General features: G+C 39.1%; 2 protein-coding genes across 4 annotated transcripts; one reads left to right on the forward strand and one right to left on the reverse strand.

The window, feature by feature from the left end:
• Positions 1-1165: 1165 nt before the first annotated feature.
• CLDND1 (claudin domain containing 1) lies at positions 1166-20925 on the reverse strand. 3 transcript variants are annotated; one of them, XM_060010518.1, is made up of 5 exons: positions 20840-20925; positions 7067-7376; positions 4273-4383; positions 2715-2852; positions 1166-2563 (listed from the first exon to the last, which is right to left on the reverse strand). In XM_060010518.1, exons 2-5 carry the CDS (start codon positions 7356-7358, stop codon positions 2343-2345), a joined length of 762 nt encoding a protein of 253 aa, XP_059866501.1. In that variant the 5' UTR covers positions 7359-7376; positions 20840-20925; the 3' UTR covers positions 1166-2342. The 3 variants fall into 3 exon arrangements, with proteins under 3 accessions (XP_059866501.1, XP_059866499.1, XP_059866500.1); XM_060010516.1 differs by lacking the exon at positions 20840-20925 and adding an exon at positions 8775-9003; XM_060010517.1 differs by lacking the exon at positions 20840-20925 and adding an exon at positions 7603-8657.
• On the forward strand, positions 16509-19838 carry GPR15 (G protein-coupled receptor 15). The gene has a single exon (XM_060010515.1). It carries the CDS (start codon positions 17215-17217, stop codon positions 18289-18291), a length of 1077 nt encoding a protein of 358 aa, XP_059866498.1. The 5' UTR covers positions 16509-17214; the 3' UTR covers positions 18292-19838.
• Positions 20926-23271: the final 2346 nt, after the last annotated feature.

Genomic DNA, 23271 nt, shown 5'->3' on the forward strand with positions numbered 1-23271 from the left:
TATTAACTTTTACTGTGTTTATGGCTATCCTTAAGAAATTTTCTAAAATGAGTCTTTGCTAAAAAGGATATAGAAGACATTTATTCACATCGTGAAATGAGATCAGGAACCAAAAAATTAAGATCTTAAAACATGTTTCTTAAGTTGCCATAAAACTCACATTCTGAAAAATCTGAAAATTATTTTTTTACACTTCGGGGGTTGCTTTCAAAGATTACGTGAAAAGAGATTAATAGCACTTTCCTTGCCACTGACTTTATGTATCAGTTTAATCGAAAATGGTCAAATATCAGTAATTTCATATGGTTCTACTTGACTAGAATCATTAGACAGATGAAAAACCGTAATATTTACACATCAAGTGAAACAATGCAAGCCTCTGTATTCCAAAAAATCTTTGCAGGAGAGAATGACCTCAGCTACTCTGAAATGTGCTTAAACAACACATACTCAGCACCAGGGCTTATGGTGCTAGCTTTCCATATTTAAGGGTGCTACTGGTGAGGCTCAAAAGTCAGATCCTGACTAAGCTTCCTCAATGCACACTAAAGACGGGTGTTAGAGTAAGTCACAGGTAATTCTGGGGTGATAAGAGGCAGGGATAAAATAAATAACTTCCAAATCCAAAAATGTCATGTTGGTCAATAATTTTAAAATCTCATTCCCCAAAGTGTGCTGTGTTTTGTTCACTTAGCTTTTCTACCTTCCACAAAAGGTGCTGAAAGGCAATGAAACTTCAAGAGTTAGGAGGAGGTAGAAAACTGAGTAACTAGCCATTTCACAGGCAATAATCGGCTGCAGAGTAATACTGGCTTTGTTTTAAGTCAGAAGCCCACTTGATTAATACACAACATAAACATCCACAGCCATTAAATGACTTTATGAAAAACTAGCCATGTTAAGTATGATACACAATGATCACAAAACTACTTTGAAAACATGCTTTAAAACGCTGAAGCATTAGAAATAGTCTCTTATTTTCTAATGGGGGCAAGGGGTTTCCACATTTTCTGGATGATAAAACAGAGACCCAAACACTGGACATAAAGTAGGCCTATAGAGCAACAATGCATTCCCCACAGAAAATCACAAAATCCTCATTCAGAATCCTGTACTTCTTTATCCTAAGGTACTAAGATTTAATCAACTCAGACACTATACACAATTCTGAGTCTCTTCTCATTTTTTTATTTTTTAAAAAAGACAGATCTAGGATTTTGTAAGAAATTATTACTAAGTTACATTTTTTTTTAATCTGTCAAATACTACAGTAATGGAATAAATAAATAAGATTTTTTAAAGTTCAATGTTTATAGACATATTTATAAAAAAATGACTGAATTAGAAGACATTAAGTAATGTTGATACACACCAGGAAGGGATTAGGCAAGGAAAGGCACATCATTTCACCACAAGAAATAAAGACCATAGTTGGAAGTTAATGACCAGCCAAAGCTTTAGGTCTTGTGGTAGTTTTCCTAGCTCCAGAGGGTCATTATGGTGTAACCTTCTTTATGGTACTTAGCTGAAATAAACGTATGGCAGTTGGAGAATTTTACTCTGTGACCCCAACGTAGTGTTTAAAAAAAGCACTCTTTTAATAAGTCTGGTGTGTGAGGAGGGAAGGAACAAAAATCCAAAATGGTCTGGCGATACTAAAAATCCTATTGACGTATTAAGGAGAGTTTTTTAAAAAAAGTAAAATAAGGTTAATCCTCTTCTCTGGCTGAACTGGAATTCTTGCAGTTACAAAGTTAAAATTCCATGTAAACACTTCCTTTCTTGTAAACAAGACACAGTACAGATAAACAACTGAAGATATTTCACCTCAGATGAAGTTATACGCCAATATTTAGAGAAAAAGATCTTAGATAATTTCCTTATTTTAGATAGCCTAAGTCCTTGAAAATAGCCTGGCTGACTGGCTATCTACAACAGCAAAGTGAACGTAAGTTTTGACAATGATTGTTTCCCAAACAAACTAGAGTTTCCAGTTAAACAGATACTTTATCCAACAGACCTCAGCGGCACTTGCTTTGGGTCAACCTCCTACTACCAATTTTCTTTCACAAATTTGTGCCAAGAGTTTACCCAATTTTTTTCTGTCTGGACTCTGAACCTAGATTAGTTTGACTGAAAGATGGAATCACTCAGATTCCATATAAATTTTAGTGGTATTAAGAAACAACTGTCTGCGTGAATAAATAAAACGGATTTTCAGGATAAAATGGTATACCCATTAAAAAAAGAGTTAAATTAAAAACAATTGGGGGGCAGATAAGGGAAAATATTAATATCAAAAACTCATAAAAATGGCAATTGTAAAGCAGGCAGCTTCCCACTCATGCCACACGATATGCCTTCATTAAGGTGTACTCTTTCCGGTTGGTATGAGCAGCCCAGATGAAGAGAGCAGAAGCCATGAACTGTAAGGGAGCTGAGACGCAAGCCAGGCAGAAGGACCATCCAAATTCGCCAGACACATTCTCAGGCAGCTCTAGTTTCTGGTGGAGTAGTTCAATTCCAGCAACGTAACAGCTCACTGAGCCCAGTGTACACAGACCTTGGAGGAAAATTTAGAAAAAAACAAAAACAAAAAAACATAGCTAGATAAGAGCATGGTAAGAGCTTTCCAGGCAACACAACAGGGCAGTAATATGGGATCCCTAAGGAGACAAGAAGTAGGTAAAACTAAGTGTGATGACAAGACCCACCTGCAAGGAGATGGAGAATGCCTGTGGCAATGGTGGGGTACAAGCTTCGGCAGATACAAGCACAAAGTCCAATCAAAGCCCCAAAGCACATCAAACCTAGACTAACAAAAGGTAAAAGGAACTGGCAACGCCAAAGATCTGATTTTAAAAGAGAGAGAAAAAAGAAATGTTACCATGACTTCAGTTTTCTCACAATGGCAATTTCTTTCATATTCTAATTAGAACTTTTCTCAAAAAGTGAGAATGAAGTATGCTAACATTGAGGTTTTTTCCTAAAGCACATTATTCAAAACAATGCTAACTTTCTCCTGATAAAAGTAAAAGGACACTAACAATTAACTGTTACTGAGGGCTTCCTATGTGTCAGGCACTGTTCTATACATGCTTTGCGTATTAAACCGCCAAAATCTCTATGAAGTAGGTACTATTACTATGATCTCCATTTTATAAATGAGGAAACTGAAACAGGAGGTATAAATAACTTGTACAAGGTAACACAATAAGTGGTAGAACCAGATTTGAAGCAAAACATTCTGGCTCTACATACAAACAAATTTAAGTCCTCATAGGATCTTAAGACAGGAATAACAAGCAAATGAATAGAGATTATAAAAGACCTGTTAAACGAATACACATAAAGCACAAAGCAGAGGATCTGGTATATACCAGGCACTCAATAAATCGCAGTTTTAATTATCATAAATTCCCTCAACAACATGGGAAAAAAAGCTGATGACTTTACAAAGCATCCCATTACATTTTCAAATTATGTTAATTATTATCAATGTAGTAACATCAACTCTAAACCAAGCTTTACCTTTTAGTGCTAGTTTTACTTTCTGGAACTACATAAAAGTCTTTTCTCTAACTTCCCTTCAAACTCTGTTAGTAATAAACTTCTTCCTATGCATTTACAATGCAAAATTGAATACTTGTCATTTTATTCAATGTTCCTTCTCATGACGTGGTCATTCTTCCAGGCAAGCTCCAGTAACTCTCTATATAGCCTAGAAACTAGGTCCAAACATGAAGACAGCATTTCCTAGGCTGCCTGACCATCAAAGAATAGAATGCTCGTAATAATTACTTTCCTTTGTTTTTGACATCTACACCTTGGTTACTACCACCTAAGACTGGATCAATAATACTTCAGCAGGCCTGATACTTGTTGACTCATATAAAGCCTGCAGTCAACTTTTTTCACATATCCCGATTGGAACTCAGATAAATGAAGTGTTTAACTTAAATATAAAAATGTATTATTTATCCCTGTTAAACTTCCTCTTTAAATGGGCCCATTAATAACATCTTTTGGATGGTCTGGATTCTCTCACCCAATGTATTAGCTGCTCAACTTCATAGTTGTGATTTGGTAAGTATGTACCTAACTTCTAAAATGTGTTATCAACAGAACAGAGTTTGTTGGGATAATGTTAAAGACCTTATTTCAAGTTGACACAATGTACAATGTCATCCTGTTCCAAAAAGAGTTCAACAAAAGGGAAATAAAATTATTTTCTTTTTTTCCCAATTGTCTTGCTGCGTTCAAACTACTCACAGGTCCGAAGCAAATCGATCCCACTATTGTGGTTTCCAGGATCAACAAATTTCTCCTCGAACTGCTCATTTAGCGTGAAACTGATACATTTTGTGACCATATCAAATGACTCTGGAACGAGAATAACAATGATTGCTTGTTGTTTTAATTTTAAACATTTAACAAAAATCTCTTTTAGTAATTATTCTCTGAAATAAAAAGTGATATGGAAAAATGTTCTCAGGGGAGACAGCAACCTCTTTGGTCCTGAGTGACACACAGCCTTCACCAATGCCCAAAGGACCAATGGTTCTCAGCAGCAGGCTTAAGACATGGGTTCAGGGAGGAGCAGTAAAATTAGCAGTAAGGGGCTTCCCTGGTGGCGCAGTGGTTGAGAGTCCGCCTGCCAATGCAGGGGACACGGGTTCGTGCCCCCGTCTGGGAAGATCCCACATGCTGCGGAGTGGCTTGGCCCGTGAGCCATGGCCGCTGAGCCTGCGCGTCCGGAGCCTGTCCTCCACAAGGGGAGAGGCCACAACAGTGAGAGGCCCGCGTACCGCAAAAAAAAAAAAAAAAAAAATTAGCAGTAAGAAGACTAAGAAGGAGTGGACAAAGAAACTTTGATCTTCTCCCCCAAACCTACTCCATCAGCCATGTTCCCCATTTCAGGTAATGACAATTCCATTCTTCTCATTCCTCAGACCAGAAACTTTATAGTCATTCTTGCCCATATGCATTCCATCAGGAAATCCCAGAGGCTCTACCTTCAAAATATATCCAGAATCAGGCACTGCTCAGTACTACCATCCTAGTCTTGAGTCATAATCATCTCTCACCTGAATTGGTGCAATAGCCTCCTAAGTCTCCTGGCTTCTGTCTTGGCCAGCCACCTGTCTGTTTTCAGCACATCTTCCTAGGTGACCAGATTATCTTTCCTCTGCACAAAGCTCCCCAGTGGCTGAATCACACTCAGAGTAAAAACCAAAGCCCTCATCACACCTAGAGAATCCTGCGTGATTTGCCCTACTCCCTCTCCCAGGATGTGTCTCTGACACATACCCAACTCTTCCCCCAGCCCCCTCCTTCCAGCCCAGGGAATTCCTTGCTGGTTCTGGAATATTTCAAGCATGCTCCCACCACAGGGCCCTTGCAGTTGTTCCTTCCAACCTAAATGATTCTCCCTGCCTCCACAACTACCCATATGGTCAACTCCTTCACCTTTATCAAGTCTTTCCTCAAGTGGTATTTTCTTGTTGCAGCGTATCTTGCCTTTACTATTCAATAGCATAACTTATGCCCAACAACATCCCCTTCCCTATGTATTTCCAAACCCCCTTTATTGTGCTGTATTTTTCACAGTACATGTCATCTTCTACTATATAATTTCTTATTCTGTTTATACTATTATATTTATTGTTTATTGCCTGTCAGTCCTTATTAGAATGTTAGCTCCCCTCGGGGGCTTCCCTGGTAGCACAGTGGTTGAGAATCTGCCTGCCAATTCAGGGGACACGGGTTCGAGCCCTGGTCTGGGAAGATCCCACATGCCGCGGAGCAACTGGGCCCGTGAGCCACACCTACTGAGCCTGCACATCTGGAGCCTGTGCTCCGCAACAAGAGAGGCCGCGACAGTGAGAGGCCCGTGCACTGCGATGAAGAGTCGCGCCCGCTCACCGCAACTAGAGAAAGCCCTCGCACAGAAACGAAGACCCAACACAGCCAAAAATAAATTAATTAATAAAATTTAAAAAAAAAAGCAGCAGAGCAATAGCGTTAACTGGAGCTTTAAGAAAAGAATATTAGCTCCCCAGGAGTAGGGATTTTTATTTGTTTTTTCCCCTTATGTACTCCAAGATCCTAGGCCCTGGAACATGAAAGAATGCACTAAATATTTGTTGACTGAATAATAAACGATTGCTAAGATTCAAATATCAAGTGCTCCTATGCTCTCATAAATAGAATTGAACATTTTAAATAAAATTTAACCAACTTTCACCTCTTTCCAAACTACTTTCTTTTTTCCATACAAAATCACAACTATCAGCCTTCCGATGTATGGTAACTCAAGCCTGTTGTGCTGTGATTTGAATATAGTGCTTCCCACCAAGAGCCCAACAGAAGTAGTCATAAATAGAAACAATTTATAAAGCTGTTCCTTACAAAGAACTCTAAAGCTTCCATCTTAATAACTGGAAATTAAAATTTTTAAATGTTAAGAATGCTTACAAAATAAACCTGAGAGGCAGTTTCTTAGATTTTTTTTACTTCTGTAATGGATATTTTTAACCTAAAAACTCCATCAAGATTGTTGTAAAACAGTCTCAAATATGTAGACTTAAACACAGAACTGGTCGAATTATACCCTCTAAGATTTAGTGGGCAAATGATAATATCAACTAAAACACAGCTACATATAAAATGACTATCAATTCATAAGTGTTGACTTCATTTTGGATACTAGTCCTTTTTACCAGTTACTAAGTATTTGAAATCTTCCAGTGTTCTTTTCCAATTATTTTCTCATGACATGTGAGTTTAATACAAATATCTTAATGAGTGGGTAAATAAGTACAAAGATTTACAATGATTTTCCCAAGATAAGGACAGTTACTCATCCAACCAATATTAATGAGTATGATGGTAATTCATGGAAGCTGGGGAGGGAAGTGATGGGGAGAAAAGAAATACATAAGATTTCTTTTTTTGGGGAGAGAAAGAACCCACAAACCTGCTTATACATAACTGGGCCATCATCACATCACTTTCTCTATTATAGAGTAGGTAAAGGAGACAAAAGTTAAAATAAGAGAAATACCTGTCCTTTCTGGTGGACTATACCAGTATGTGTTTTGGGGTATAGTGATACACCGTCTCCACAATCCCACTGTGCCGTTATTTCGGAAAAGTGCATCATTATAAGTCTTTTCATCTGCCTCATCGCTAGCAAAGTCAGTCCAGATACTTTTGTTCAAATCGCTGGAATTTTCTTGAACTGGACTTCGATACTCATACCAGAAGTCTGTGCCAATTGAGGCCGCCATGTAGATGGTAGAAATGAGGCTAAGCACACAAGCAATTACAAATGCTGTAGCAAAACGGTTATCCATTCTGGCATTCAGACTGCTCTGTTTAAAAGTTGAAGAAAGAACAAAAGTTAGACTTCAAGGACAAACACAGATTTTGAAAGGAATTATGTCAAAATCACCCTTTACCCTATTCCCCCTCCCAAGGCTCTTTAAAGTAATGTATAATCATTAATGAATTTTAAAAAAAAAAGGAAGCAAGCATTTTTTTAATTAAGTTCAAAACAAAACTCATTATCACAAAAGTACTTATTGAATGCTCACATACCCAGGATGCTACGGAGACAGAGGTCTTGTTCTCTAGTCTATCACCTGCACACTAAAACAGACAACACTGAAATGGACATACACATTACAGATACAAACAATAGACATGCCCAGAGTCAGCAATGTACCTTGCATACATTTTTAATGACAGACTGCAGAGCATTAAGTGTTCTGGGTCTGAGTGTGAAAAAGGCATAGGAAAAGGAAGCAGAGGAAATCGGCTCCTCCCAGTTTCCTCTGCATAGGGAAACCTTCTAAAACAAGGTTACGAGTAAGGAGCTATTTAAAAGACAGGTGAAAATGTTTGTTAACCCAGAAAGAAAGGTTGTTCCAGGCGCACGGCATAGCAAAGAGAATAACAACATATAATAATGCTAGATTCTAATCTGCCCCTTTAATCTGCTCCATTAAAGCTAAGTCAAGCTCTTTTACGCTGTCAAAATCTTCACTCGTATCTACTCTACCCATTCCTTATACTTCTGAACCTCCTCATCTGCAACCTAAATGATCCCTCCTCAGCCAGAAAGAAAACTCTGGATTAGGCAAATATTAACACTCCCAAGGCGTGGACAGGGCTCACTGGCAGTAGTAAATGGCCGCAGTAAAATGACTCAAGGCGGATCAAGCTTAGTCAAATACTGCAAGTATATATACCATGACCGCGCCAAACACCTTAAAAAGGAGCACGAAAACGGGCTCGCAAACTGGGGTTGCTGAGTTTGGGAAATGGCAAGTGACTCAGGAGAGATCAGAGCAATTACAATAATTAACGATAACTCCAGAAGTTGGGTTTGTATTTTTATTCTTTTTAATCCTTTTTCCTCCCGGTGGCTCTCAAATGACCTTAAAAGGTCCCGAGCACCGGGAGCGGCGCTTCGCCCAGGCCGGACGCCTGGCGCTGTCACCTCGCGGGGCGCACCCTGGGGCCGGGGGTGGTCGAGACCAGCCGGAGCTGCGGCGGGTCAGCCCTCCGCGGTCCCCGGCCAGGGGCCTCAGGTACCCGAGCAGGCCCCTCCCCGGACCACTCGGCCAAGGGAAAAGCCCCGCCCCAGGCCCCCGCGCAGAACCCGCGCAGCCCCGGCCGCGCCCGGGGAGAAGGCCCCTCTTCAAACGGATGGAAACACCGAACGGCTACGCGACCCCCGCCCGGCGACGTCGGCCCCGCTCACTCACCGCCCATCCTCCTGCTCCGCCAGCTTCACCCTCAAGCTCAAACCACAGCACCCTACTCTCCCCGCGCCTTCTCTGACGCACTTCCCTGCAGAGCCCGCCCCCTCCATAACTCCTGCGCCTCCGCCTCCTCCCCGAGCCCGGCCTGGCCCCGGCGCCGAGGGGGCTTGTGGGAGTTGTAGGAGGGACAGAGGAAAAGCTGCGAGAGGCGGTGGACGGCATTCTCGGTGCCGCGCGGCGCATTGTGGGAGATGTAGGTCCGCTCCCTAGGTGCGCAAAAGGAAAGTCTGAGCAGATGGATTCTTAATATTTTACTAAGGAAGGGACGAAGGTCCGCCGAGTAAGGCGACCTGTTTCCGGTCACTACTAGTCATTAATTGTGACGAATATGACTCAGATTTTTCCAGTCCTGTGCTATCCCTACCACCACCCTGCTTATGAACAGCAATGAGATTGTACTTTTAAAATATTAACCCATTGATTTTCTCTCCCACAACCTCACTCCCATTGCAGCAGATAGTCTTTCTGGTTTTACTGTTTACGTTTAGACTAAGAAGGATGTAACCTGACAGAAGGTATCCAGCTAGAATGTAATGACATTCTTCGGATTTCAGATAGTTTTTGTTTGTGGCTGCTTTCTCTTTGTGGGAAGTGATATTAGTTTTCTCTTTATTGCAGTCAATAAAAATAAAATAAATTACAAAATAATTTATTTTTAAAATCAATTTAAAATAAATACAATTTGTTGAAGAAAAATATTAAAATAAATTAATTTTAAAATAAATTACAATTTGTTGAAGAAAAATATTAAGTTAATACTGAGGGTCCCAGATATGTCAAAAAAGTGAATAAAAAAATTTATGTAGTATGAAAAAGACTGAAATTTGGAGAATATTGCCTTAAGCAGATAAGGTCATGGACAACCTCAGAGATTGCAGATGACTGTATGGCACAGAGGCAACAAAATGATTCTAAGCCTTCAAGTACTGCATAGAAATCCACAGACAGGAAGCAGGGACATCTTTTTAGTGACGTGTGTGGACTCATGAATGTGCTCTGAGAACAGCAAAATGATGGGTTTCTCAACAGATACCTACAGAGGCAGCCAACTGAAGGAGCAAAGGGGCTCTCAAACACTTGCTCGTCCCCCAAATGCCTTAGAATTTGGCCACAGCACAGGAGAAAGGTGGGAGGCCCAAGTGGATACTAAATTTCTACCCTCCTGACAGACTGAAGGCATATCATTTGTTTTTCTACTTTTAGCCATAGTTCTTTTGCCTGAATGGCTGAACTGATATTCACATCCAGTACCTAATTAAAATAAAGTAATAGCCGAATATAATATTCAAATATGACTGAATTTTCATGTAGAATATCTAGTCATAGGAGAAGTTTGTCAGAGACACCAACTAGAGAAAATGGAGGAGGTGCCCAGGCAAATTGTTAATATGCAGTAAGACTCCTCAATGCATGTATTCACCAGGAAATGTTTTCATCCATTGGCTTCATTAGAAATCCTCTACCTTCTCTCTCCAGTGGAGTGGAACTATCTCTCCAGTGAAGTCACATGGTAAATAAAACCAGGTTAAAGAGAAGTTTAAAAAAGAAGAGGAAGACAGCACCTCAGTTCACAAACAAGGGAACTGAGCCCAGGGAATAACTGACTTCGAGCTTGAATACCCCATGGGGCGAGCTGACTAGCTTTGTGACGTTAGACAATTTACTTAGCCTCTTTAAGTCTCAGTTTACTTTTCTCTAATTATGATGTTGACAGTAGCACCTATCCTGCGTGATCATTGTAAGGATTAAATGAAAAAATACACATAAAATACCCAGCCCAGAGCCTGGAGCGTAGTAAGCAATTGTTAAATTATTAGTGTTTGCAAATATTTGTTCAACACCTGTAATCTTTGAGTAGGATCAGTACTGTATAAAAACCTTTTTAAAGCTCTTAATTCCCCTGGAGGCTGGAAGTAAGCCATTTATCTTGGTCCCTGCTCACATCAGGAGGTTTATGAACCTCTGGACTAACTGCCAAATGACTAGGAAAGACTTTCCAGGACCAGATTTCAGGCATCCTTACTTTCCTCCACTCAGGAGATTCCCAGGCTGGGCTCATAGCATACGTAAGTTCTCATGATTCAGGAGATGGATGTTCCTGGGGAGACCTGCAAACAACGATGACACTTTCATCCATTAAGTCTGCAGAATGCCTAGGAAACGCACAAGACACATTTCAATCAGCAATTTGGTATGGACCTGGGAGTGTCTGCATGCTTGAGGTTGTGACCATCCGGCCCACTCAGCCCAGAGGATGTGAACCATCTCGTCACACCCAGTACCACTAAGCACACAACAGGTATTTCTGATTTATCTCTACATCTTGGGTGTTTCTGTCTTCTATTTGTGCAGCTGGTCGTGTGGATAGGCAAAATAAATCCTTAATGAACTAATGGAGTTAAATGTCTGTTTCAATTTCTTACTGCACTGTTTGGGAAACAGTAGCTGCCTGACATATTTTCACAAATATTAAAGATGATTTAGTAAACCAAATACAGATTACAAAATTTAGATTTAAAGGCAAAGTTGAACTAGACCTCTGGCTTAATTTGTTAAGAATGGTTCTAGTTTCAGCAAGAAGCTGTTATAATTACACTATACTTTAAATAAACCAAATAACTGAAAATCTAGATATGCAGGTATTATAACTTGTTTATATTATGTGCTTACAAAACAACTCTTTATGCGAGAATTCCCTTCAATACCAAATTCCCTAATATACTTACATATTATTTTTAATTGTACTTTTTTTAGAAATTAAAAATTATGTTTAGCAAGATATATCTACATTATATTTTTCTCATATAGCTTTGTTTTTGTTTTGTTTTGTTTTTTTTGCGGTACGCGGGCCTCTCACTGCTGTGGCCTCCCCCGCCGTGGAGCACAGGTTCCGGACGTGCAGGCCCAGCGGCCATGGCCCACGGGCCCAGCCGCTCTGCGGCACGTGGGATCCTCCCGGACCGGGACACGAACCTGTGACCCCTGCATCGGCAGGCGGACTCTCAACCACTGCGCCACCAGGGAAGCCCCAAAGTGATTCTTAAACACACTAAAGTTTAGAGTCCCTGTTCTAATTTATACATCTTAACCAACTTTATACATTATACTTTGTTATTATTTTGGCTAACTTTTAAAAAAGTTTAAAAATCACCTCTAAATTTGAACTTCTTAGAAGTCTTCCGGCCTGGATCTCAGAAATTTTTAGGAATTAATTTAGACTTCTGAACCCTCTCTTATTCTGTGTCCCAATTCCTGAGATACGTTCAGAATTGGCTCAAATGTTGAAAATGAGGAGAGCGTAAGTTTTTGTCCACTGAGGCATCTGCTCAAGTGGATATACTATCATCATTCAGCCAAAGCTGTGACTACAAGCCTCTGCTGCACAGGTGGATTGAAGGTTTTGTGTGAATACAGCCACCCCAACTGGCACTATGATATATTACTTCTTTTTTTTCTCTATCAACCACTCGCACCCCATATTAGAAAGGATTCATTAGGTTAGGTAGCAGATAGCACAGCAGAAAGAAACCTCTGTTCGTACATGGTCTACTGATATGTCCCAGAATAAAAGGCAAAGATCATGAAGCAAACTATATGTTTTTCATAAATCTTATCAATCAGAGTGATTATATATTCATTTGTTAGAAACACTCTCTTACTTGAGTATCGTAACATGTATAACCATTTAAATAGTCCAGTTTAAGAGCTCTGTTTATAGTCTAAGAGTTAGTGATTTTTTTTTTATTCTGACAGTAACTTGGAGAGTTTAGTGCAATATATCATGCCAAATTAAGTGGAACCTATTTGCTATTATCAGTGTTCTCCCCCACTTTATTTGTTGGATTATTTCCCTTGGTACCTCATATTTATGTAAACAGCAGTGATATTAGTATTTTAGGCACACTTCAGGCTTCTTCATAATAGTTGATTTCATCTGGATTTAGGTGATGTACAGCAAAAATTGTATTTATTTATATTGGTGTCCCTCATACCCAGCACAGTGTCTGGCATACAATGTGATCAATAAATGTTTGTAGATCTGGACTGAATTATGCTTGAGTTTTGAGCCATTTGCAATGAATAAGGACTTTTCACAAACTTCTCCAACAGCTTCTATTTTCCATGATCACTGTTTTTTTTGAAACAGCAAAGGTCTGAGTTGCTGCATCTTTTCTAATCAGAATGCATATAGCCTTCCTCCTTTTTCTTTGTCCATCTGCATTTCCCACTATCTCTGTCTTCTTGCATATTGCCTTGGCTGGAGGTGTAGGATACATGAATTCCCCAACAAAACTTTAATGCTGTGGACCTATGACAACCATATTTCGGAGCTACATTATTCTTCTTCCAGCAGAAGTATAAGTCATAAAATTTTAGAGATTTAAGTGACATTAGTGATCATCTAGTACAACCATTTTACTAATGAGGACACTGGGGCCCAGAAAAAGGTCATCTACCAAAGATTCACATTGATGATTTTAAAATAAAGGACAATTTAAATTTAAAGTTCTCATCTATGTATGGTCCATCCTCTGTCTTTCAGAAGAATGGACATCTGAACAACTATAGTTTGTTGCTCTGTGTAACATTTGACAGGAATTACTGAAAGGAAAGAGCCCACATGCCACGGAAGATCCCACATGCCGCGGAGCGGCTAGGCCCATGAGCCATGGCCACTGAGCCTGCGCGTCCAGAGCCTGTGCTCCGCAACGGGAGAGGCCACAACAGTGAGAGGCCCGCGTACCACACACACACACACACACACACACACAAGAGAATCACTTTGAGGGCTTATTAAATATAAAGTCCTCGACTCTACTCCTAACAACTCTGATTCAATAGATCTGGGACCAGCTTCAGAAAGCTACAGTTTAGTAGGCATCCCAGGTGACTCTAACGTGGGTAATGTGGTCTGGCATCCACAGGTTCAAAACAATGACATTAAGAGGCCAAAAAAGACTTTAGTTAGAAAAATACTATAAGCTAGAGGCCGGTGGAAAGTTATCGATGGTCTCTGCCTTCAAGCTCCTCATGATCAGCTCAGGAAGTCAGACGCCAAAACAACTTACCATGTAAAATGAGATAATAAGTACTTTAAAAGCAGTGTTGTAAAAGTTCTTAGAGAACACAAAGCTGAAAACAATGATCTCTGCCAGGAATGAAGGAGGAAAGCTGAGCGTGTTTTGTTTTGTTTTTTTTTCTGAAAAAACAATTCTTGAGAGGTGACACGTGTCCTGTAATTCAGTTACTGATATTTACAGTTTACTCTTTTTTTTTGGTCATCGCCTTGTTCATACTGCCATTTCATATGCTTATGGTGTCCAGTGTTGTTTTTGAGTTTTGGTCTGTGCGTAGCTGGTTATTTTACTGTTAGTTTCCTCATGTTTATTTCAAAGAGCATTTAAAATTAAAAATGATTGTAGTTCCTAATTTATTTAGAACTATGACCTCCCCTATTCTATCTAGTTAGCTTTTATTGTGGGTTCTGTCTCATAATAGCTCTGTACTCTTCGAGCTATTAAAAGACCAGTACTATGCCGTGTGTTCCCTTTTTTGGCTTAAAACAATTTATTTTCTAACTTGGGTTCCAAGATATGGTTGATCCATGATGGGTATTCTCATACTGCAGCATTCTACCACTAATTACCATAATCCAAAGTGACTATATATGATAAAGCAAATCATTTTGTCTACAGCTGCTTCAAAGTTTACTGAGGAAGTCAGATTTGAGATAGTTTACATCAGTAGGCTAACAGCTTTGGAATGCTGAAAGAAAATTTAAGACCTACAGAATAAATGTGCAGACAGATGTTTTCCTCTAGAGTATGAGCATGAACTCTTTTCCATTTTATAATTCTTTTATGTAGAATTCTTGAGACATATCTAAAAAAAATTTTTTTCAATATCTTAGCCCCAGAATCAACCTTATCTTTTCAAATACCAGAAGAACTTCTGGCTGCAGAATGCAAAATTCTAATAACACAATTAAAGTACAGTTACAAAGAAATTTTTAAATATATACATATAATTGCTTCTTTAATGCACACACACACACACACACACACACACATACATACAGTGTTTAAATATTTAAATTTTCCATGTTTACCCCATCAGTCCTTTTCAAGTAAACATTGTTCTACTTCAAACTATTTGGCAAAATGAAATATTCTATTAAATAGTTAAGGCTTACCCAGTGAGAAAGATTTCTATCCAAGAAATGTCAAAAAGTTAATTAGTTTATCTCCTCTGCAGCCTATACTTAGTGAAGAATATACCCTCCCACTCCCTCTCCAGGAACAAAACAGAGCAGCTGAGGACACAAAAGAAGGTAGACGCAGGCCCGTAAATCAACTCCCAAGTGACTTTCTGGGGCTGCCCCAGATCAGGGTAGCCCTCATCCTCCCCTGACCCAGACTAAATGCCTGAGACTGAGGTGGCAATAGAACACATCAGGAAGAAGACAGAAAGAAGGAGCACAGCAGGCAGGATCATTCTTTTCAGTATATTAATTACGGGAGAAATAATTCCGTAGAAAGGACTTCAAGTGTTTAACAATTATATTTTCATCTATGCAATAGTAGTATCAACCTGAAACTGTAATTTTGACGAAGAAATGAGATGGAGGGAAAGTAAGGGCAGAAGGGTATGAAGGAGGCTTGAGCCACTTTGGCCAGTAAAGAATTGAAATAAAAGGAGTCAGTTTCAGAATTTGTTGTATTTTACTATGGTAAAATATAAATAAATAAAAGGGAACAGATGATAGAAAAATATGATAGAATCTTTTTGATATTAGCCTGTTTCTCAAGTGTTTTGAATGAACCAAAAATCTTCCCTTTATAGTGCCTATACTGGCCACTCCTTTGTAATGTCACCTAATATAGTTCTGCCTGTTGCCAAGTCAGTAATTCCAAAAGTGAAGTTCACTGATGTGTGCAGGCACTTACTGAAAAGTCAGAGCTCAAAAGCTAAAAAATCGGGGCTTCCCTGGTGGCGCAGTGCTTGAGAGTCCGCCTGCCGATGCAGGGGACGCGGGTTCTTGCCCCGGTCCGGGAAGATCCCACATGCCGCAGAGCGGCTGGGCCCGTGAAAAAAAAAAAAAAAAAGCTAAAAAATCACTGCTATCAAGGTGAGGCGTAAAGAAGAAAAGATCAGAGGGGATCTAGAGACTGATGAAGGATACTTATTTGAGGGTTAGTAGGGAGAAAATCTCCTGCTCAAGGATATTAACACTAACAAAAGGGAACTTAATTGGTTGAATTATAATAACAGGTAATAGCGGAAAAATAGCAGTTTGTGACTTTTAAACCTGTGTTTGTAAGCTGCGTAAATAACAGCAATGCCCACAGTTAAACCCCAATGAATTCATCCTTGCTAAATTATACTGGATCATGAGTAACATTTCCAAAGCACTTACTACATGCAAGGTTCTGAGCTAATTGTAGTGAAAACTTTTTTTTTAATAATGATAAAAGCACAGGACATGGTCCCAGCATTTTGGGGGTTTTTTTGTGTTTTTTTTTTTGCGGTACGCGGGCCTCTCACTGCTGTGGCCCCTCCGTTTGCGGAGCACAGGCTCCGGACACGCAGGCCCAGCCGCTCCGCGACCTGTGGGATCTTCCCAGACCGGGGCACGAACCCGTGTCCCCTGCATCGGCAGGAGAACTCTCAACCACTGTGCCACCAGGGAAGCCCTGGGTACTTTTTAAAACTTACTGAACAAGACAGGATCAATTATGCATGAACTGAAAGAGCGAAATAAATGAGAAGAAACTAGTACCCTAATTGGAATCATTATGTTTGCCATAGATGTGGACTGGTATGATTTGGGGAAATTTACTCTTTATGCAATGGAAGACTATTCTCTTCACATTTCACCAATGATGTAAATGAAAACAGTATCTTCAACATCACCACCTTAAAATTCTAAAAGTAAAACAGCATACTGCATGTGAAATAGGAGGCTAGATCGAAAAGATTCTCAGTGTCAGAAAAGCAAAGATATCTTTAAGGTAGGTAAGGAGAAAAAGTTAATTCATTTCCTAATCTCTGGAGATTTAAAGAAACACATTGAATGTCTTGAAGAAAAAAGTCAAAAAGCACCTCAGTTTCCTGGGCAAATGCAAATAAAGAAAACCATAACCACAACTACCCAATACCAATCAGGGTGGTGTTCCTTGTGGGCCCTTTCTGAGGATTGGTAGAAACTGTATTTTTTAATCTCTGTTTTTAATGCGTGTCCCAAGATCTTCTAAGGAAGGGGGTGGGGCAGGGAGAAGAGGCAGGCACTGTATAAAAGAAGCTGCCTTGAGAATTCTAAAATTCATACAAAAACTTCTTAGGTAAGAAAATTTACCAGATTTGGCACCTGCTGGACCCAGTGATGGACCCAGAAGCAACCACGGTTTACTTGGAATACTTCTATGTTACCAGCCAAAATCCTGATATTGACGAGACCCACTCCCACGTTCCTTATACATCAGTCTTCCTTCCAGTCTTTTACACAGTGGTGTTCCTGACTGGAGCGTTGGGGAACGTCATCCTCATGAGTGCATTGCATTTCAGAAGGGGCAGCCGAAGACTGATTGACATTTTTATCATCAACCTGGCTGCCTCTGACTTCATCTTCATCATCACATTGCCTCTCTGGGTGGATAAAGAAGCATCTCTAGGACTGTGGAGGACAGGCTCTTTCCTGTGCAAAGGCAGCTCCTACATGATCTCAGTCAACATGCACTGCAATGTCTTCTTGCTCACCTGCATGAGTGTTGACCGCTACCTGGCCATCATGTGTCCAGCCGTATCCAGGAAAATCAGAAATAGAGACTGCGCGTATGGAGTCTGTGCCAGTGTCTGGTTTATCTCCTGCCTCCTGGGGTTGCCTACTCTTCTGTCCCGGGAGCTCACCCTGATTGATGGTAAGCCATACTGTGCAGAGAAGAGGGCCACTCCAGTTAAACTGGCTTGGGGCCTGGTGGCCTTAATTTTCACATTTTTTGCCCCTTTGGTGAGCATTGTGACCTGCTACTGTTGTATCACAAGGAAGCTGTGTGTCCGTTACCAGCAGTCGGGAAAGCACAACAGAAAGCTGAGGAAATCCATAAAGGTCATCTTTATCGTCGTGGCAGCCTTTGTCTTCTCCTGGCTGCCCTTTAATACTTTCAAGCTCCTGGCTATTGTCTCTGGGCTGCAGCAAGACCTCTACTTTCCTTCAACTTTTCTCCAGTGGGGCATGGAGGTGAGTGGGCCCTTGGCCTTTGCCAACAGCGGCATCAGCCCTTTCATTTACTATATCTTTGACAGCTATATCCGCCGAGCCATCGTGCACTGCTTGTGCCCTTGCCTGAAGAAGTATGACTTTGGGAGCAGCACTGAGACCTCAGACCTCACTAAGGCTCTCTCCAACTTCATTCAGGCAGAGGATTTTGCCAGAAGGAGGAAGAGGTCTGTGTCACTCTGAAAGGCACAGTAACATTTCAAGCTCTGTTGGTGGATCGGAGGGTTCATTTGTGTCTGAGACAAGGCAAGAAGAAAAGTATTGCTAGTGGTAATACTGCTTCATGAACACAAGGAAGTGTTCATTTTTAAAGAGACATCTAGAAAGTCTCTGTGTTCCTGGATGTAATTAGGCCGTATGCTGTTTTGTTTTGGTTTTTTTCTTAGCTGAGTGGCCTTATTTGACCCTTGCCAATCAAGTTCACCAGGCAAAATACAACTCTTATGTCTGTGAACTCTAAGATAAAGGCTCCTGCTTGGGCCAGTTCCTTCCTGCATGGTTGTTAATGAACATTCAAGCCTTTTCCTCTCTCAGGAACCTAGATCCACACGACCCTTCATACCGAGCTCCAAAGTGGACAACATTTAAAGGATTCTGCCCACTTGTATCTGGTGAGAAATGTGGTGACAATGCAGGTAGTAAAAAATGTAATATACCTGTGCTCAGTAATTAATTATTCCTGAGTAATGAAGTGAGGTTCTGGCCTTAATCTTTAAAACTTTATATGGTAATTCTATACCATCTTCCAACATTGTCTTTCACCCTATACCATTCACAATAACTTTGGACTGGCGAAAGCTCACTGGGATAAAATCATTTTGTATTGTGTGTATGATTTGGGACTTTACCATTTGGTCTTCAAGAGTATTTTAACAAGAAAGCATAGGACAAGGTTTGACTTTTATTTTCCTTATACGATATGTCGGTTAAAATGTATCTTATTATAATGATGTAGTAACTACTTTTCAATGGGGTTTTACTGTACTCTTTGTTTTCACTGCCTTTACAAGTTAGGATATGGCTTTGTTTTAATTTCATGTTTTTAATTACCTAGTTATCTAGTTATAAAATAAAAGTGCTACTACTACTGTAATTAGAGGTCACCAAATGCTTAGCAACACCCTCGTGCAGATTATCATTTTGTATTTTAATTAAAGTGTTAGTGCTACACATTCCCTGTAGCATCATTTGCTTGGTGTATGTAATTTCATGATTTGATCCAATAACATAGGAAGACAGGATGCTCTGTATTCAGCTGAAGGGAAAAATCCATAACAAAGATGTTACTGGTATTTTACATACATTTTTTGAAACTCAGAGACCTCCTGGACTTCCTTACCTGATAGATATTTACTGAGTCAATTTGTACCTATATTCCTTTTAAAGAATTTGAAGTGGAAAATGTAACTAGCAGCAACCACAAAAGGCTTTGCAGCAGCAAACATACTATTGTAATATATCTTTTGGTTCAAGATAAAATAGGTATGTTTTTGCCCCCACTGTTTACACAAATGAATTATTGCTTTATTTTTAAATATTAGATTTGAAAATCAGAGAAAGCTTAGAATCTTTTCAGAGACTAGGTAATTCAAGTTCATCCTATGTATCTTTCATATTAAGAGAAATCTCAAATATTGTGCATCTTCTTATAGTCTATTCAGAAGTTTTTGGTTTTATAAATTGGTAAATTTATTACTTTCTCTTAAACTTTTATTAAATAAAAATATAATTTTGTTATAAAAGTATTCTTCTATGTTGTATTAATTTCTATTAACATATCAATTAATACTGATATTCTAACAGACTTTTAATAAATTATCATAGATATAGAAAAAAAAGACTGTGTAAATCATAAGAAATAAAGTTTCTGGGAAAACTTCAAAAGTGAATTCAATATAATTAAATAGATCTCCAAAGGTTAAATAAAAGCAAAAATACAGAAAGTAGAAGACATTCACTTTTTTAAAACAAATCAACAAAAGCACTGTAACTAATCACAGAATCAGAGCCTTTGAGAAATGCTACCTTTAAAAAATAGCCCAGTCAATCAGCTAAGGTATTTGTGAGAAAATGAGAAAACCTAGGTTATTTGGTTTAGCTTCACCCTCAATGTTGGGACATTGAACAAGTCATTTTAATCTTTCATACCTAGATGTCATTGGTAATATCTATGTCTATAGAATCCTGAAGGATATTGTAAGAGTAATAAATATAAGTGAAAGGTTTTTTAAAATATTGAATAAAAAGTTATATGAAACAATTCTGTTTCTATCATTAATTATTGAATGTTACATAAAAGTTTCCAAACTAGATTATCAAATGACACTTAATCATTCTCATTTAACAAATATTAGAATCTATCCTACTTCTGTTTCACCCTTTTCATTTTTTCGTTTTAACGTGGAAGAAAAACATACTGTTATACTTTTTAATACTTTAAGTAGATATGCTACTTGTGTGCCTTATGGAGATCTTAGCATATTTTATATTCATAAGGTACCAGTGAGGAAAGGAAAAATAGGCATAATTTTACAGACGGCATAACTCTGACAGAAAAAAATTCAAAATGTGATTAGTGTTATGTTACTATGAGAACTTACCACAGAAAAGCTATCCATTAAAGCCTGGGTGAGAAGTTGTCTGATAACTTGTCATTAATTTTAAAATTAAGGCACACATTCACAAACACACATTTAGTCCATTTGGGCCATATGGAAAGAAGAAAACTAACCTGATATTCCTGGGAGCCCCACAATTCATCCACTCTAACGAGTCAAAATCACCTCTGAGTGAGAACAACACTTAGTAAGAACAGTCTTAAAGGAAGCTATGTGCGTGACTGAGAGGGGACGATTACTAGGGGTCATAAGTTAATTTTTAAATAGACACAGAAATGCACAGAATGATGGGAAGTTGAGTAAAAGAAATCTTCCTCTGATTCATCTTGACTCCTCAAATCATTCTCTATTCCCCCAAGAGATCTCAGAAGTGAGAAATGACTTGTCAAATGTGCATGCCACAGAGAACAGCGAGCCTCAGTTTTCCTGCAGGGCTCATTCACAAAAGTCAAACAATAATAAAAGAATTACAAATTGATTTCTAAAAGAGCCCCTGGTGTGGCCTGCTAGCAAGAGGATGCCTCCAGCCCCATGAGAGCAGTGCTGTCCAGAGAAAAAGCAGGAACATAATGCGAACTGCCAGAAATGGGTAGTGGGTTTTGCTTCCCACAGAGCTTGTGGGTTGGATTTATCCCTTGTAAATGTCTTTTCTTATTTTAAGTTCTTTTCTCTCAGTCAACATTCTTTGCTTTTATCAACTCTATGAATAAGCAGTTATGACAAGACTTTACATATCAGTGTACAGGGAAAAATAGTTCCAGCAACTTGACTTTAAATTTCAGATGCAAAAATCCACCTTAGGATTAGTTCCTCTTGTCTCTTGTTATCTTTGTCATTTTCTTAATAAAGCTACATTTCCTAAATGTATTTGATAAGTGGGAATTTCATCCTAAGATTGATTAACCTACAGCATTAAAACAAATAAACAAACCAAAAAAAAACCACTTTAAATATCCAATGTGCCGGGCTTCCCTGGTGGCGCAGTGGTTGAGAGTCTGCCTGCCGATGCAGGGGACACGGGTTCGTGCCCCGGTCTGGGAAGATCCCACATGCCGCGGAGCGGCTAGGCCCGTGAGCCATGGCCACTGAGCCTGCGCATCCGGAGCCTGTGCTCTGCAACGGGAGAGGCCACAACAGTGAGAGGCCCGCACACCGCAAAGAAAAAAAAAAAAAAAAAAAAAAAAAAATCCAATGTGCCAAACTGTTAATAAAGTGAAAGTTCTTATGATAAGTTAAATCAAATGTAAACTCACACGAAATGTCCATTTATTAATCTAAAAGTGGAAGGAGGTACTCTGTTCGTTGGCAGACATTATTAAACTAAAAGATTCTTGGCTTATGTATATGAGTACCAAATTTCTAAGATCCAAAGACACTTTAAAATTACAGTGGAACTGTTTCTGGGTTGGCCACATGTGGTTAAGTTGAATTGTGGCTAATTTAGGCAAGTGGCCCATGTAAAGGATATATGATACAATGTTCATATTATTTTTATAATGCTCTGCAGACTGAGTAAAGGGTATCATCAATCTGACATTATTCAGTGATTTTCTCATTTTCTAATTAAGAAGATTTAATAATTAGCTAGTTTACTGTCACTCCCATATTAACAAGAGTTGGGCTTCATCTATGAGAACTTTATGTTTGTCAACACTGATGGGAAATTTAGAATTTTTATCTGCTAGCCTCTATCAATTCTGATTAGCAAGATTTCATTTCCTTACTACTATTAGTTCAAAATGAAATATAAAAAGTTCTTCTTGCTAGAATACTTTATATTTGCAGAAGATATAGGTATTCGTGTGATGTTCTTAAATCAAATAAAATTTTATGCATCAAAAATTATGTGTGGCTAAAGACTATTTTTAATTTTTAAAAACTTTTCTGTGGTAGGAAATTTCAGCCAGCAACTCTGCTCTTTTCCTTATAGACATATGTAAAAACTGTCTACTGTAAAACTTTCACAAATTCTTAAATCTGCAAATTGCAGTGTAGCATATAATTTACTCCATATGAATTTCGTAAAGTTTAACCTCCTCAGAGACACTGCATGATGTGTAGAAAATAAAACAGAATTGAGATGTCAACCCTAGGTGTTTGGCCTGACCTGCTAGTTAAGTCAGTCATTACTCATCCCATCGTAGATGAATGGTTTAATTTTGTGACTCTTATGCCTAGACCAGTGGAGTTCCTTGAAAATATTCAATATCTCAAACATCAAACTGTGAATGCAAAGTGTCTCTTGTACACAATGCACTATGTCAGCCACAAATTTGTTATTATGACTGATGGGTTCCTTATTATAACTGGATTCTGAAGCAGGCGTATTGCAGTCACTCACTCACAAAACTTTTCTCTCTCTCTCTCTCTCTCCCCTCCCCTCGACCCCGCATCTCCATCTCTGTCTCTTCCTTTCTCTGTCTCACACACACAAACACAATGTACAAACACAGCTGATGAGCATCTGTTGACTCTTGTTGCCAATATTCAGTTTAAAGTACTTGATAGAATGCAATAAAGGAGAAAATAAAGCAAAGAAAAAATA

The sequence above is a fragment of the Delphinus delphis genome, chromosome 4 (assembly GCF_949987515.2).
Source record: "Delphinus delphis chromosome 4, mDelDel1.2, whole genome shotgun sequence".
Classification (NCBI taxonomy): Eukaryota; Metazoa; Chordata; class Mammalia; order Artiodactyla; family Delphinidae; genus Delphinus; species Delphinus delphis.

Excerpts from the sequence above, each read along its gene's own strand:
- CLDND1 (XM_060010516.1), bottom strand. The coding sequence starts at position 8,993 with ATGCCGTCCACCGCCTCTCGCAGCTTTTCCTCTGTCCCTCCTACAACT. Across the intron at positions 2,853-4,272 it reads GATCGATTTGCTTCGGACCT|ATCTTTGGCGTTGCCAGTTC; the intron begins GTGAGTAGTTTG and ends TTTTAAAATCAG. Across the intron at positions 2,564-2,714 it reads CATTCTCCATCTCCTTGCAG|GTCTGTGTACACTGGGCTCA; the intron begins GTGGGTCTTGTC and ends TTTTCCTCCAAG.
- GPR15 (XM_060010515.1), top strand. The coding sequence starts at position 17,215 with ATGGACCCAGAAGCAACCACGGTTTACTTGGAATACTTCTATGTTACC.